The sequence below is a fragment of the Nipponia nippon genome, unplaced genomic scaffold, assembly GCF_047370975.1.
Source record: "Nipponia nippon isolate SJK-2023a ecotype South Korea unplaced genomic scaffold, ASM4737097v1 scaffold_31, whole genome shotgun sequence".
Classification (NCBI taxonomy): domain Eukaryota; kingdom Metazoa; phylum Chordata; class Aves; order Pelecaniformes; family Threskiornithidae; genus Nipponia; species Nipponia nippon.
The window spans coordinates 2,033,237-2,050,808 of record NW_028262349.1 but is presented as its reverse complement, the minus strand read 5'-3'; the positions used below and the strand labels follow the sequence as shown (position 1 = coordinate 2,050,808).

Sequence of the window (17,572 nt, the reverse complement as noted above, 5' to 3'; positions counted from 1 at the left end):
AAATCTCAGCAGACTTCGCAGCAGTTAGTAGTGTCAGAGAACAAGTAGAGACTTTATACTTCATTTCCTAATCATTTAGATTATTTAATCGAACTGCACCTTTCCTTTTGCCTCGTCATTGCAATAGCTTATTATGAGTTTCCAAAGCATATCCAATTTACTGGGAAACAAGTGATATCTAAATATATTATTCAGGTTGGATAGTCTGGAACAGTATGACATCAGTTTATAGAAATACCTGGAAATAAACCCTGGAGGGACCAGGCAGTTCACTTATCACACCTGTCTGATAGCTAAAACGGTGCGGTTTATTAGCTGCTAGAGGAACTCTTACGGCGATAGCTTAGTTAACAATTGCCAGAAGAAAATTTCTCATTAACAGGCCAGTAAAACAGGCGACAGAAAGCTGCTTTCTCCAGGAGCAGTGACGAGAATGCCTTGCAGATATAATGCATTAGGGAGCCTGCAGATTACCCTGTGCCATTCAGCCTGTTAGGATCATCTGCTGGATTTCACGGAGAACTTTTCTGAGGACTACTTCAGGGCACGAACAAAACCTGTGATTACCAGCTTATAACCCAGGGTTTTACAATAAAGCATTGCACCTATATCACGTGCTGTGGTTAGCTCAGTACGCTTGCAGGAGAAGCTTTGTGACGTTTTATCCAATTCTATCGTGTGTCGTTTCCCCACAAAACTCTGCATGGTGCCTACATGGATAGGAAACACTGCTGGAACTGGCAGAATTGTATTAGAATGGAAACAACTTGTTAAGAGTTTTCCCACTTTAATCAGTCTTTCCACAGCTTGACTGAAAATTTAACTTCTTGCTGCTGGTTACACGTCTGAAAAACACAATGTTAGCACAAACCAAAAAGCCCCAATTAAGCTTTCACAGATAACTGCCTTAGTGAACCCTTCTTAGGTGCTAGTCCTGCAAGTTCAGAAAGAAAACAAAGCCTTAAATTTGTTTTCATAAAAGGGATACGGAAGCAGAGGTGCCAAATGCTATGCCCACAGCCAGGCTGATCAACTGGCACAGCCAGCAACCGCATCCCCAATTCACTGCCTTAGCCGCTCAGTTTGGCAACTGCATGACACTTGAAAGTGGAAGATGCTTTTGCTCGGTCAGTGGAGGCACCGTGCATCTGGTTAAGGACTACTGTTCTCCACTGCTCGCTCCGTGCGAGACGGTTGCGCTTATGAATTTGTATTATCCACGCAGCAGTAAGATAGCCTCAGAAAAGCAAGCGAAGGAGTGGAAAGTCTTGAATTAACTGAAGATGCTGTTAATTCTTCTGCTTTTGCTCTAGGGAGACTATGACCTAATATTAAAAATCTATGAATTTAAAAGCAAAAAGCTGCAGAACTAATACAGCAAAGCTCTCCTGATAAGCAAAAAAATAAAAAGCACAGTTATCAGTTTACATGATGAACACTTTGTTTTTCCTTTCAGTTCTGTCAGCCTTCCAAAATCCTGAGCCAAAATACAAGAAGAATTTGAGCTGTGTTTTACATTTAGATATCCCAGTAAACATGCCCAAGAGACAAAAGCAAAGCCAGGTTCTTTTTCAAAAACTCTCCGAGAATCTCTCCAGATACTGCCTCTTTCTACAGCGGGAGACACGCTGCTCGGCAAGGCTTGTAGCCCAGGCAGAACAACTCAGATTTTCTCTGCACAGAGGCTGAGCGCTGCTACCTCCTTGTTTTGCTGGTGTGGGACTCTGCAAGCTCCACCCCAGGCCTCCCAAAAATAGAAACCTTGCAAAATGAGGCAAAAAGGCCAGCAGGAACACAGAGTCCTACGAGAGATGCAAGAGTACAATGAAACCCACACCTAGACGTATTTAGACATGTAGCTTTAATGCAGCCTGTAATTTTTAGCTTATCTGTGTCTGCTTGCGGATGGGAGCCCTGGTAGCGCTGAAAGGAGATGCAGTTTACGAGCAACACATTTGCAGCCAAATCAGCGTTTAGCCCCATCAGGCTGACACTGCGGACGCTGCCGAACACACCGCTTGCCTGCTGGGGGTTTGTGAGAGCATTAAATAAAAGGTGATTAGCAGAAACAGTATTTCTAGTATTAAACCTATTTATAGCATTCAAAAGGGTGGTCAAAAGAATTCTAGCACTGCTGGAAAATTAAGGGCTACAGGATTAAAATGTAGGGAAGGAGCAAGTTGTGCCAATAACTCCATTTTCAATATGACCTGCCCTGTGCCCTTGGGCAAACTAACTCCTCACCCTCCCATTCTTTTCAGCTATGGAAAGGAGTAAAAAAAAAAAAATCCAATCCAATACAGAAGAGGGCAGCTGCAGCATTTCAATAAATATCCATGATGTGTTTTGCACCGTGAGAGCAATAAAGGTATTTACCGCAATTCTTAAAATGGCACCTTCAACATGACTCAAAGTGTTAAGAACTGATTCAGCTCGGAGACAGCCTTCACACTTGACATACAAATAATATGCTTTGCAAGAAGCTGCATGATCCTCACACCTAACCAGCTGCACTTTTTAAGCAGGAAAGGCATGGGTCTGGACAATACAAAGACGTAAAGCTTAGTGGAGAGGGGCATATTTTTTCCTTCACACAGGAAACATGACATGTATCGATACAGAACGTGTTCCTTTATGTCCGCGTTAATAAAAATATATAGAACACATTTATAGGTTATAACAAATCAAACAGCTCGTAGATCCCCTGTTAGATAATTCTCCCCACGACCAACCAAAAGGGCTCCTCTTAAAGTCACTGATCGGGTGAACCAAAATCATACAGCTTAGTTGCATACACCAAAACCGAGGTGTACACACGAGAGGCTTCTGCTATCTCTAGCAAAACGGTAACATGAATCACGAACTTCTGTCGGACACGGCCTTTAGAGAAACATTCAGCTGCAGCTTTGAGACACACAGGTTACGTTCAGACTAATACAGAAGGTCCTACCATTCTGAGAAGACATTTCCCTTTACCTAAATTGTTGCCTTCATCAGAGTACAAACCTGTTGCAGAAGGTTGTCCAGCAAATCCTTGTCCTGCTGAGAAAGTCCATCCTTCTGCAATCTGAGAATAAGTTCAGGTTTCTTATAAGGCTTTAGTGCCAGTAAGTGCACAACCCTATCTTTGAAGGGTCTCTGAGAAATCGCACTATTGCCTCTCTTTATTGCACTGGCAAGGTTGACTGGCGTTGGGCGCTTCCTGGAGGGAACAGCATCGGAAGCTCCTGGTGCAGGTTTACGCACCTGAACCTTTTTCCCTAAAATGAGATGAGAATAGTGAACTGCAGCAGTCACCTTGCAAACGCCAGTGGTCTGTCAACACGTATATGGAGCTCGTTACACCACCTGAAGTGCCAGAAGATGACAATGAAGGACAAACACAACCAGCACACCCCATCCGTTCCGATACGCCGCCGGAACGAGTATCCCATGAGTTTTACGATTCATGACAAGCTTGTAACAAGTAAACAGCAACACCAAGCTCTGGAAACCTGAGTATTATTGGCCACAAGCTTACATAAAGCTCTCTTTGTTTGCCAGCTTTTCATTTATCCCAAGTGCATGTATCCCCATGGTTAATCTAACCATTTTTTCCCCTCCCGACGAGAAGAAAATTCTGCATTATTATGCAGAAGAGTTGAAATACGGAGTGGAAAGACCAGAACTGGTCAACGAGTGGCTCCCTGCTGCTGATCTCAGCAAAAATGCTAGTCCAGCAGATGTTTCTGCTTTTGGAACAATAGGAACCTTATGGGGCTGGGTCCACCTCCCTTCCCCCCCGCCGAACCCAGCCACATGAATGGGGTCTAACACCGATACATGAGCCTATTCATTAGTGTGCTGTCTATTCGAATAGAATAACCCCTCTACATTGCAGTAATAACTGCTTCACCCGCCAATCACATTTATGTATATGTGAGAAGGTAAAGCTGTCTCAAAAGTTCATCTCAAGCCCTCAGAGGCAGCTTCCTCAACTCTGTCCCAAATGTGGTTCTTGGTTTCTGACAGCGTTATACAAGAATTCGTTTTCCCATTCCTATTAAAAAACAGCTTTAACTAGAACCCTCACACAAGTCCCACATCACTTACTAAAGCACAAATCAAAGAATTTTACTATTTTCCATACAGAAGCAGGTCACAAAGCCAGGTTCCTGCTACCAAAGGCGAAACCAGCAAATCAAAAAAGAAAATCTGTTGGTTCCAAGGTCTAAAACACAGAGATGCAATCAATAACCACTTTGGTTCAAGAAAGTGACCTTCACTAGGACAAACAACATCCAGCATTTACTGCAAGAATTTTGGAGATTTGTTTCAGCATGGCAATTCTCCACTGCTAGGAAGCAATGTTTTCAACTGAGTCATCTGAAGATACTGGTGATTGTCTGCAGTGTTTATTTTACTGAAATGTAGATTGCATAACTCAGTCCCCATTTCCTGGCTTTTTATTACGCACCACGCTGATGCAAGCAAGTACGGCCCATCGCCGGCAGGGCTGAGTTAAGACGAGAGGGAGAAAAACAACAATTCACACATTAAACATCCCAAAATTCAGAGGTCAACTGGACTTCATTTCCAGAAAAGGGACAAGAGAAGATTCGTCGTCAGCTTTCTAGAGCTCCCTTAACTCTTGCCAGGTCATGAACAGCAAAAACACATTGGGACATTTCCACTTAAGGCTGGAGCCAAAATGCGCAATGATAGGAAAAGAAAAAACTAAGTTAATCCAGAACATGAAGTCTTTTGAAATCTTTATACATGTGCATATATATAGATGTATATACACACACACATTTAGTGTATATGTAAGCACACATATCCCCCTACAGACATATCATCTCTCTATTTACATATATATTCGTTTGAGTGTTAGTTCACATCTATACTGTTCTGTTGATCTCCAATTTCAACATTTCATATAAATTCTTCCACATCTGAGCTGCCTGGAATGACTCCACTGACGTTAAGTGCTGAGCTCCGTGTTCTCATGGAAATGTGAGAGCCAGCCTTCTCCCTCCAGACCAGCCTGCAAGTGAATCAGCTGATGGTGCTGGCACACCAAATACGTGCGTATCCCGCAAGAGGACTGTCCTTGCCCAGGCTTTTCCTTCTTGGACCAGTGCTTTCCTCCTGTCTTAAAGACTGACATCTTATGTATGCAGCATGCACGCCACTCCGCTGCTTTTTACATGGCTGTACCTCCATTTCAGAGCAGTAAATGTTTTAGCAGGAGTGTTTTTAAATCAAAAGTTTTGCTCTGTCTTTCCGGGAAGCAATTTGCTTTGAGAATCTTCTCCCTCACAAGCCTAACAACTTCATCCACTTACTGTAATGTTCTCAAATATAAGCTAAACAAAATAATCTTCTAGTCTACAGGAAATCAATGCATTTCCTTCCTGATTACTATCTTACTTCTCAGCTTTGAGCACTTGGCTGATAAAACAATGAGTCAGGGTCAGTTCTACATTTTGCAACTCACCATTCTCATCACAGACATCCTCTGAGAAGAGACTGGCTACAGACCACATGGGCTGCAGAAAAAACAGCTGGCTTAAAAAAAAAAAAAAACCCAAACCAGACCTCTGCTTTCTGCTTAATATTTGTGTCCTGTTTGTGACCAGATGAGCTTAAGCAGGGACCTGAGCCCAAAGCAAGGTCTCTGCAGGCTCCTTCTGGAGCCCACTGATACTTGCCACGGTTTTATTTCCTCCCCTAAGACTCTCCTTGCATTGTCACAATAAGATGGCTTGTTTAAGGCTGCAGTCAGCAGCACTGCTTTAGTCTCTTTGTTTATTAGCACAAGCGCTCTGCTATCTGCAGCCTAGATGTTGCATGTTAAGGGCTCGAGTGCAGGCACACACCAGATGTGTGACAACAGCGGTGGTACATTTTAGCTGACTTCGCTAGGAGCACAGACACTTCTGATGGATCAGCAGTATGCTCTCAGCATCATCGCATGACAAACATGAAATAATGCCAGAGTGATGTGACTGCACACAGACAATCCTCAGAGGCCATGCAAACGCCACCACATATCATCTAGGGTGAAGATGGAAGCCATGAAGAAGTCGCAATACAAGGAGAGTAGCACCCTAATAAACTGGACATCCATAAGGAACTACCAGATACTTGTTAAAGACTTTCACGGGCAAGCAAAACACATGTCAGCATTTGACTTCAGAAGCTAGCGAAGACACGCCCAAATCAAGTTGCTGCTTACCTACGTATCTGCCCCCAGGTTTAATGACGATAGCGCTCCGGCTGCGAGTCTCCTCCTCTGCCTGTGCCATGCTTTGCCTCGCCTTCTGGTAGGAATCATCAGTAGCACACACGGTGATTTTATCCTGTATGCTTCCAAGGCAATCCAAATGGATATTGCCATTGCTGCAAAAGAAATGGAATGGAAAAGATACTCCCGACACTGCAAACGGGCACATCGCTGTCCCTGGGGAATAACTGAGGTTGCATTATCTAAATAATAGGAGGGGACAGAAAGAAGCCGAGAGGTAAACAGATTCTTTTGTGAGTGCGTCCTTACCCAAATACACACATGCAAACAGATTAGAAAGACTCTAAAAAGAAAGAACACGTATTAAGTTTTGTTCAGGTTTGTTAGGGACAAGATTCTATAGAAGACAAGATACATATTAAAAAAAAAGGCTAGATTTTCTTTTGCTGTACCACTCACCTAGATACATACTGCTGGATACAGTCAAAACTCCCTTGGGGGCTGTCCTTGCCAATATTTGAAAGATAAAATGTGAAAGTCCGCACTTCCGTAGGTCTATCGGGCCTTGGAATTGCGATGTGCTGTTTGGAAGGAGAAAAATATTGGTCACTTGGGTAGCCCACACTAACACAAAACTCAATTTTTTGGCAGTCACTATGCTTTATAGCCATTTTGCAACCCACTACAGGTAAAGCATACGGATTACTGCATAGGAGACTACGAAGAGCAAGAAACTACAAGAAGGATTCAAGCCAGCAAACCTATATGCACTGAAAAGATAAGGTAACAGAGGTAGCCAGAGGTAAAGACCAGCTAAAAAGACAGCTCTGTCTGTAACAGAACAGAGATCTGAGCTGGCGGCTCGCTGCCTTTCAAAGCGGAGCCCACAATAATCTTGTTCTAGGAATCTGACCCAATTCTATTGATTCAGGCTCAGGCTTGCTACCACTGTTTATATTCAATTTAAAGCACTTGAGACTTGTTTCTTTAGAATTAGTGATCCAGCACTAAACATAGTACAAGCCAGGTCACTAGGTAGCATGCTTATTCTTTTTTAAGAGATTATAATTCCATAACGAGATTTCATGGCTCACAGTAGAGTGTGACGCTGCTGCTAAATTAAATATTTAATCAAGCATTAAGTGTGCTCCGCAGACAACTCTACAGCGATCTGCGTTGTTTTTCTCCCCCCAGCCATTCATTTTTCAAAAGGGAAACTGTTTCCCCTCTGCGTTCAAGAGCCAACATAAATCTCGGCATCTGAGCTCTACTATCACATCAATATTTGATAATTAAGATGGCTTCCAGAAAATGAGACAGAAGGAACATCAGCTTCAATCTATTTTAGGCTACACTCTACCACACAGATTTATATTTACCCAGATTGCCACATATATGCACAAAATATATATGCCCAGCAAACCAACTCGTGGCATCCACATATGACTGTGCTCCCTAGAAGATTACTGCTGGTACAGAAGGGTTTCTAGGTGGTTTCCCTTTGACCTCAGACATCTACAGCAGCCTGGAAACCCACTGCATCTGTCCCACTTTGCTAAACCACAGGGATGTTCTCAGAACCGGCAAGAAACGCTTGTGTGACCTGCACTGAGCTGAGCCACTGCAGCATTTTCCATTTACTCCCCGGAAAGACCAGCTGTCCTCCAGCCAGCCCTCCAAACAGGCTTCCCTTCTTTCGAAACGCCAAGCCAAGAAACCCAGACTCGAGCGATACAGAAGGACAAGTTATCCCCCGCGCGGTCCCAGGATCCGGATCTAAAAATACTCGGAGCAGATCTGATGGCGATCCGGGCGCTGACGGGCAGCGCTGACCCTCCGGCAGCAGCAGCTGAGCCCCGTTATCTCCCCGGCCAAACGTGCGCCGGCAGCCTTGAGCCCGTAATCTGCCCCGCCACCCTCTGCCCCCGCCCATCCAGAACAAAAAATTCTCTTCTGCTTCACAAGCGAGCTGAGAATATACACAAAGTTATGTAAACAGTAGATTGTGGGTATTTTACACTTGGCACCGTTCGCCCGCTAGTTAATTTGCTGGGAACGGGGCAAGAAGGCAAATGCAATGGGTCTGCTCAGCATCCAGTGCCGTTCGTTGGGGGAGCGAGTTGTGCTGCACACGCTGGGTTTGTAAAATAAAACCTGGAGGATGCAACCAAATCATATATTCACATACTAAAACAACTTGCTTCTAGCTCCTGGTTTACCACGGTAAAAAACAGCTGCTCCGAGAGCCCCGACTTTGGCATTTTTGTAGAGTTTCTGCAGCTTCTTCAAAGGACGTAAAATGAGACAGAAGCGAGAGTCACTTCAGTGTTAAATGTTGCTCGTTCCAGTACTGAAAAGTGTAGCATATGCAAACCGGCCGTTATCTAGGAATTATTTTTAGCTGAAACAGAAGGTTTCTCAAGCCACCAAATCAGCATGGTAACTGCTTTGAGGGAGCCCTAATTTTGGTGCCGAGTATTACACCAGTAACCATAGACACTTAAAAATAGCTTAGTACAGATGTTACTTCTGTTTTTTTTTTTCTTTCAAGTAATATTCATCTGTGTACAGCTCATTCTGAATGGCAATTTCACCTTCCTCTATTAATACCAGCACAAGTTCATCCCAAGAAACAGGGGAAAACGTCATATTTTCCAATCACGTAAGGTGAAGACGTTTTGTTCCTAACAGTCATATTTAAGAAAGCTGCATGAACACACAGCTATTTGGCACCTGAAGGGGTTTTTTCTCTCCTCAGTTCAGTTCTTTCCCTATTCCCCCCATCTCAGGTCCCCCCACCCCAGTAAGCACCTGCAAATTTGACCCAACCTCATCTCTAATCCTGCACATGCTTTTACTGAAATAGAAGCACCTTCAAGCCTTTTTTGTAAGGTTATGCACTCCAACTACCACCATTTGTAACGCTTTGGTACTCAGGCTCTGTAATTCTCATTTACCTGCACGCTGAAACAAGCAAAACGCTCCAGACTCCGTATAAACTTAGAAAAGTATCCAAGAAAATCGAGTTCACGATGAAAAAGTAATGAACAGATGCTGCTCTTAAGGAACATCCAGATAGTCCCACTTCAGCATCTCAAAGCACAGTAACGCTCTGCTCATTACAACCTAGTTACTACTATCGAAATTCTGATTATTGCACAGATTATTGCCCTGAAAAAGTAATTAACAAGAGTGGCATCGCTATAAAGAAATGCATCCCAAGGCAAAGATCATCTACAGTCCACAGTTTATAAAAACTCCTGTGAGATTCGATGCAGAGCAGGAGCCGTGCAGGAGGTTTCGTCCCCTGTCACTGAAAGAGCGGCTTTATTTTGGGCTAGAACCACCGCCATCCTCCTTTCAGCACCTGGCCGACAGAGCTGCCACCTTGCTGACCCCGTGTTTTATTCCTGGCCAATTCCCTTCTCTGGTTAATTAGAATATTAAACATGAAAGGTTTTTTCTGTGTATTAGAAGCTGAGAGTATCCTTGACAGCACTCATTAGACTAACACTGGGAAGAGGTAAAAAAAGACATGGACACAGTAATTTAAAAGCCCCATAAATAATGAGATTCAACAGGTCAGGAGGCTTCTAGAGAATTAAATTAAGGAAGCAGCAGCTTATTTTAAACTCTTATTTTATGTCCTGCTTCCCCCCGTCATCAAATATTTCCAAGTTTTTCCCTTCTGCAAGAGGGATATTTACAGAGAAAAGTCACACTATTAAAATCTCATATCACTGGAGACTGCTTTAAATCACACGCCGACGTTTGTGCCACACACAAAAACCTACCGCCCTCAAAAGTTAAGTGGAAATCTTCTCCATAGCAACATTTATTAGGAAGCAAAATAGGAAGCAACAAATTGGAGAATTAAGGTATAGTGGAAGAAAGTGTATTCCAAAAATAAATAGCTAAACAAGTATGTTTTAATGTCATCATCTGAATTTGAGAAGTTGTTAAATTATATTTTCAGTCCAATTGATAGGAGGCTTACTAGAAAGTATTTAAAGCCCTGCCGTCAATTCCTTAAAGCAGGGCACAATCGTGACATATACGAGTACTACACTTAAAAACAGATGGTTACGCAGCTGCCAGCTTCTTGTCATACCCAGTAAAAATAATAATAAAAGGACAAAGAGCTCTTTCTATCTGCCCCAATTGAACTGGATCTCGCTTTCTTCAAAGCTCTACCTTTGGCCTTTACTCGACAGTGCAATTAATTAAACAGCTGAAAACGAGGCAAGCAGAGGTCAGCTCTGTGCTGCCAACATCCTCCTTCCACCCGCAACGCCCCGGCGCTGCTCACGCTGCGCAGGGCTCGACGCTTCGCTCTTTAAATGGCAACATCAGATGCAATCGTGCTGCTTCGCTCCTTTTCCATTCAACCCGGACTGTAATTACAGGGGACTGGCAGCTCTTTCACCAAAATCTCTTCTCTGGAAGTTAAGGGCTCAAATACAATCAAGTGCATTAAATATTTATTTTTAATTTTTATAAGGAATTGCATAACTTGAAAATATTTTTAATTTTATAAGGAACCGCATCATTTCAAAATCGCTTTTCTTTTGGTTAACCTGAAGATGCCCAGGTCCATATCGCCTCCACGTGAAACCCACTCCAAGGGGAGCACAGTGGCTGAGGGCAGTGGAGCATTTTAAGCTGTTCTGATTCATTTTGCTACATTTCCTTCGAGGAAGATTAAGAATTTCTAGAGCTTAAGCAGCTTTACAGGAGAAGCTAGGTGTAGATCCTCCCAAGGTGCTCTACAAAGGCAAAGGAAAGCATTTGCCGTCGTCTTAGCTTCTCTTGTTAGCTCATCTCATAGCAACAAATCAGGCACCCTTAAAAGTTTTCCTTGTCACTCGCTTCTAATTTCGCCAAACAGTTGCAGATTTTTATCTCAGCTTTCATGCTGAGCTTTCTGGGAAGTTTAATTGTAAACAAAGTAAAAAACCTGGAAATTGCTCCTTTTTTTATTTCCCAGGACAAAAAGGTTTGTATTTTTCTTCTTAAGTTAAGATAACAATCACGTCTTTCCTGCTACATTTTGTTAGAGTACTATGTACTATTAGTGAGACCAATATCACAAAGTAAAATATGGGCAAGGAAAAGGATGCTAGACACTAATGCCTACTTAATTTAAGCCTTTTTGAAAGTTTTATTGTGCCACCACAAAAAAAGAAGTTTTTACAGCCGAGTTCAGATTCTTGGAAAAAAAAAAAAATTAAATTCCCCTTCCTTATGCAGAGCACCGAAGTTAAACGTACACCTTTTTATATCTAAAAGGTATATAAATGACATTTTTAAAGTTCAGTGAAGAGTTGCATTACTTTACCAGAAACACTACCAATTAAATCTCAGCGTTGTCAGTAACTGGCATGACAGACGGTTTCAAGCGTCTATAAATATCTTGGAGGAGTTCAGTGATCGGAACAGAAGTTATAGAAATAAACCTCCTAAATATAAAAAACTTTTGGTACTCGCAGAAACTGCACAGTTGTTTAGACATGCATATTAAATAAAGCTTCCGTACATTCGTAGCAGCCTCCAAGCACTGCTACTGTAAATAACTGGTACCCATAAAGTCTTGCACCAAGTTTACCAGGCTTGGCGTGGCATTTCCTCGGGACACAGGCGAGGTTTCCAGGGATTCCTGCGCCCACCACAGTACTGCCATCAGTGAACTTTCCCTTTCCTTGTTCTACCCAACAGCATGGCCTTACAAAACTAAATTTCACCACCAGCAACACTGGCGGTGCCAGTGCCAGATTTAGCAAGGTTAGAAAATAAAGAGGGGGGAAAAGTTTTTATAAAGAGAGAATCCATGCGATAAATGAGCAAACGACTCTTCCCTGCACCACATCTGAACTTCACATCTTTCACTTTCAGAAATCAGAGCATCATTCTTTGAACTGGAATAGGACAGACATACAGAACAAGTGTCTTACTCAGATGAATTGTATAAGCCAGTAAAGGACTTTCCAAGGCAACCCACGTACAAACTTACCCCTTGGCTTCCTTGAAACTGGATTACTGGTTTTGATGTCACAGCATCCTACAAAAAGGAGTGGAAAAAAAAAAAAGATTACCTTAGAGAAATTTAACGCTCCAACATTCACTGCCAAAAAATACTCAGCTTGATTTTTCACCTATGCTTTTTACTTCCCCCCGCCTTTTCTTTTTTTTTAAAAAAAAAAAAAAAAAAAAAAAAAAAGAAAAACATTCAGGGAAGTATACAGAATTCCAAGCAAGAGAATACAAAAACTCCTGAAGCAGCGATTTGTACCTAGAAAAGGGATAACACTGGAAGGTCGCCAGCGGTACCCCCACTTCAGAAAAAGAACAGCTCAGCTGCGTATCTCCGGTGCTTAGGTAAGCTTTGAGTTAAACAGTGGATATTTGAGGGGAAAATTTATTACAGTTCTAGGTCCGAGAACACGCTAAGCAAATTTTTTCCAATAGAAAGCTGGCAATTCATTGGAAAAGCAAACTGCAACTTCATTGCAAAATACTGCTGTTACGCTGCCCATTTCAACAATCGGCCTCTTCCTCCATGCTAATTTGCTTACATTTCCCGAAGTCGTACTCCTGCTAGCTCTAAAACCCCTTAAACCTGCTCAAAACAGAACCACCACTGAATTTCAGCCTTTTTGCACTGTGATTGCACTTTTCGCTTCGCTGGGATTTTACAAAGATCACGAAGGCTTTGGAAGTCAAACTCTTACCTGAGGTTTCAACTATAGGGAACGAAATAACATCTGCAATGCTAGCCGCACTAAGTTTTTACTTCTTAAGTTTCAGGAGAATTGTGGCTGTATTGGTTTTATTTCCTAAGTCACACAAACCATTCCAAAACACACTAAAAGACACGTTCCGGCAGCACAGGAGTTGTGCTCCACGGGGTGGAAAAACACCCTGCCTGCGGGATCCCACCGTGAAGCCTTCCAGAGGGACAGAGGAATTTGCAAATCGGTTGAAACGTCATTTAGGAGCAACCACGTTGCCACATATACGGGATACACATTTCAACGGGAAAAACGCCAAGAGTTTAGGAGACAAAGTCCCAACGGTGCGCTTGTGCTGTCCTTTTTGTATCACAGTTCTCGCACCTCCCAGCATTATAAAGATCCCACCGACTTCCACAGGATTACAAAAACAGACATTTACATTGAGCAGCAAAGGAGTTAACAGCTTGAAAGCCCATTAAGTTCATCATCTCTCATAAAACCTTTCCAAATGCTTTCAGCCCAGGAGTGAAGAATCTAAGCCACAATACACTGACATTAGCAAAAAAAAATTCACTAGCAAGAAAATACCCTTCTAGCACAGATGAATAAGCTCATAGCAAGACAGTCTTCAGAGCCTTTTAAGAGCCCATCCAATACGATTTAAGTCCTGCATCACACCCTAAATTGTTACGAGATATTTATGATGGCGAGATATTTATGATGGCGAGTAAAGCAAGAACACGCTTGAACCCGACAGCGCTCGCTCGGTGTTCTATAGCGAGTTTTACAGACCCGCAACAACCTTTATGAAGAAACAATAAACAACATCTTGCTCTTCGTACAGAGATCACTGAATTCCTTGAGTGCCACGACACTGCATACCACAGCACACTGTTCATAGACAGACTGGCCAGCTTTTTGTTCACGGTGTCAGCATGTACTGTGCAGTGTGTCCAGAAATTCGTATGAACATACTTGAGCAAACAAGCATTTGAAACATTAAAAAAATCTGGATAAAAAAAAAATCTCAACGCGGATCTTGTACAGCTAATTACGGATTTGCGAAGTTCTGCAATTAATCCTGGAAAATTACTTAAGTGGAATAAAAAGGTAACATGAAGCATGTAAGTAGAATAACGAGGCAGTAACAATACAAAAGTACTGTTACACAAATCAGGACAAGCTTTAATTACAGACCTTATAAATTCCCTAATCTACATACAGAATGGTTGGAAGTTAAACGTGTAATCTCAAACTTAAAAATGAGCGTTCGTGTGAGTTAAATGGCAAACGTCAGCTTTATTGCCTTCAACCCCTGAAACGCAGTATTACTACGCTCCTGAGCTGCGTGTGCCTAGGAGCTGCTGGGTTTCGTGATCTGCCGTGTCGCAATATCAGCGTTGTAACTCCTTGCCGCACTCCACAGACGGGATCGCAGGGAAGAGCTGGATGTTGGAGTCACTGCACTGTCTGAGCTCCCCTTCCAGGGAGAGGAGAAGGCTCTCGGCTCCTCAGCAACACCACCCCTGTACCTACACAGGCATCGCCTCCCTTCTGCTGGTGCCCAATTCCTTGGCCACGGGTCGTTTGAGAATGCTCGTGGAAGAAGAGAACACAGGCACACCCTAACCTAATTAAGGATATGAATTTAAGTACTTCTATTAGGTGAAATTAAATTCCGGCATGGACACCTTCATTCAGAATAAAAGCAAACAGATGAATTAAGCTAAACCAAATTAAAACCATATTTCAATTTATATCTTCAGTTCATTTGGATTAAATTTCCTGAATGTTCTTGTATGGACAAACCCCAATTTTAAAGAGTTCTTGCTACCATTTCCAAAATCCCTCCGTCATCTTCTGAAGAGTCACCTAATTCTTCTTCCTTAGCGATGCCAAGACAGTGACCTTCCTTTGTTACAGCTTCCTAGAAACACCGTCCCATCCACCTTCAGTGGCAACAAGGTCTTTCCCTCTGTCTGTCTTTCCTTTTAATAAAAACAAGCCATCTCCTCGGCCCTAGGACAGGACCGTGGTACTGCTGTGGGTACCAGTCTGCCTTCTCCAGAGGACACCAACTTACAGGGTTCAGTAAATCTTCAGTATACCACGGATGCCGATGAAACCTCGCCTTTGTGTTCAATTAAGAGGCAAAACAAGACAGATCTGTCCGAGCAACGGGGCCACTGGCACAGCCTAAGCATCTTCCAGCTAACAAATTCTAGCTTTATTCCTCCATGAGACTTGATATACTTAGGAATAGCTACTGGAAGCTGTTTAGGATAAAGACAAAAATCTAAGCAAGAAAACAACAGTTTGAGTATTTTAAACCAGCCACCTGCCAGTTCAACAGGTTTGCTGCTGCCAGGTACAAGATGTTCACCTCTGCAGTTAACATGCTCATCCGTAACGGTGACAGCGGTGGTGAAGAGGTCCAAGGGTGAATGAGCATGATTGCTGGGACCCGTGGGACCAGAGAACAAGCGACTGCCACACAAGAATAACGGATTTCTAAACTATGCACAGACCAAGAGCAAGCAAAGCCCCTTTAAACACACCTAAGACGCATGAATTACATGTCTGCTCGGGGCTCACTATTGTTTCAACAAAAGGCTTCCTGACACAGGACCGAAAGGTTAGCAAATCATTACCACGTCTTCGTTGTTTGCTAGCTCCTACAATGGATCTTTAAGAAAATGCGTCAAGCTTCCTCCCATCTTACCGTAAGAGAAAATGAACTGTTTTAACAAACCGGAGAGTCCTTCCTGCAGTCGAACTCACCAATGCCCCAAAGCTCTATAGGAACAGCTTCCAAAGGAACGTCCAAACCGCAAATGCGCGGCTGTACTTCACTGCGATCTACCCAAACGTAAATTATCGTTATAAATGTAGATAGCAGCAAGAGTACTCAGCAGAAAGCATAAAACTTGCTGAGCAGAGTGAACTCCGCTGGCAGGGAAGCTTGCTCACACAAACCCCGGTGCTGCCGCAATGAGCCTGTAGAGTAAGAACATGAGCTGGATGCTCAGGAGCCAGCTCCACCGTGTCCACCTGCCCTGCAAACAGACCCTCAAAAGGAGCCTGAACAGACCCCCAGTTATGTCAGATGACAACCCAGCATTTTACTCCATAAAAATTCACTTATTTGCTATCTGGAAAGAGCATTCCCATGCTTCTGTGCCCAGTTCACTGCCTTCCACAGCTCCTGCTGTATTCCTCGGGCACAGCGGAGAAATAAAGCAGCAAGCTTTCAAATGCTACAGCTCTGCTCTGGGATGCCAACGTGAATCAAACCCCACAGACCCAAATGCTTTTCGTCAGACGGTCCTCCAGATACCATAAGATTATTTCAGAAGTCATGAGATTAAACCAAAAAACCAAAGCTCCCACAAAACATTTGTCTTTTATTAGCGTGGTATTATGCTCATCTCCATCTTCTAGCTTCCCCGGGCTAGAAGAGAGCTGGTAACCCTTAATACATACTCTGAAAGCTCACAGAGGCGGTGGCAATGCGCAAACAGTTCATCGCACTTAAATACTCTGGATCTGGCACATGGAAGCTTGAGCAAAGAGCAGGAGGAACAAGAAAGTGTCAATAAAACACACCAAAATTGAACATAAAACTAACAAAATACTTTATCGGGTATGATCAAAGCTGGCATGAGGTTTTTAAAATGTTTAGTGGAAAAGCTGGATGGGATATTCCTACACAGGTCCAGAAAGGACATTTGAAATCCTCAGGTCAAGTAACCAGTTGGAAGCCTCCCCGTTTCTTCAGGGAAATACAGATAATTAAAGAATACGTTGTTTCGAGAAGTTCTGTTATGCATTTACTGGAATTTATACTGGAGGCAGTGTTATATGGAAAATATTTGCCTATACTTAGTATCGGTGTATTTGTCTGTTTTCTTGAATGTTGAGAGTCACAAATGCCGAGCAAACAGAGCAAATGAAAGCTTACCCTTATTTTTGTTGGAACAAGGGAATTATTTTCAGAATTTAAAGCTTCTTGCAAACATTTAAAATTAGTAGCAAGAATTCCAATAAATATACAGAGAAACTATAAAATCATGCTAACTCCAAGGCCGGCATTAACAGGACATTTTGAACTGTCACGTGCAGTTCCAGCCAGGTAAAGCCGCCGCACCTCAGAAGTCAGCTACAAAAATGAGAAGAAACAGAAATCGCTTAAAATGCATAAATTTCAGACTCGCTAATACCCCAAACTCATCAAAGTTCCTCTTTAATTCTTTGGTTATGACTAGTTTATGTTTCTTTTGCCCACGCAGCGTGGTCCAAATATAGGCATACTCCCTCCTCTACTTCCTCCGGCTTCTCAGCACAACTGGGCAAAGGATGCAAAAAAAGGGTCGGATCCCAGTCCGGGAGGATACTCAGTTCAAGCAGACCTGGATGCTTGTGAAAGTGTCCTGCAGACCTGAAGAGAACTTAATGATTTAGATTTCCATTTACATTTTTGTTTTAAACCCACCACAGAGACTTTGCCAAGTAAAACAGAGACCAAAACCAAAGCAAATATATCCAGTGTCTTGCTGCGACAGACTCACAAGAGACACCTCAGAGTCCCAAAGTTCATTAGCAGCAAGATATA

General features: G+C 42.8%; 1 protein-coding gene across 3 annotated transcripts in view; it reads right to left on the bottom strand.

Annotated features, from left to right (window-relative positions):
* Positions 1–17,572, bottom strand: part of ELL (elongation factor for RNA polymerase II) — a 53,031-nt gene that overhangs the window by 14,378 nt on the left and 21,081 nt on the right. For 2 of the 3 annotated variants that reach the window (XM_087769455.1, XM_087769452.1), the window contains exons 2-5: positions 12,240–12,287; positions 6,689–6,810; positions 6,221–6,384; positions 3,007–3,260 (exon numbers count right to left, since the gene is read on the bottom strand). In XM_087769455.1, the coding sequence (XP_087625581.1) occupies positions 3,007–3,260; positions 6,221–6,384; positions 6,689–6,810; positions 12,240–12,287 (588 nt within the window). Of the gene's footprint in view, positions 1–3,006; positions 3,261–6,220; positions 6,385–6,688; positions 6,811–7,832; positions 8,053–12,239; positions 12,288–17,572 lie in introns of those variants that run through there. The other variant, XM_087769453.1, reaches the window with a different exon arrangement.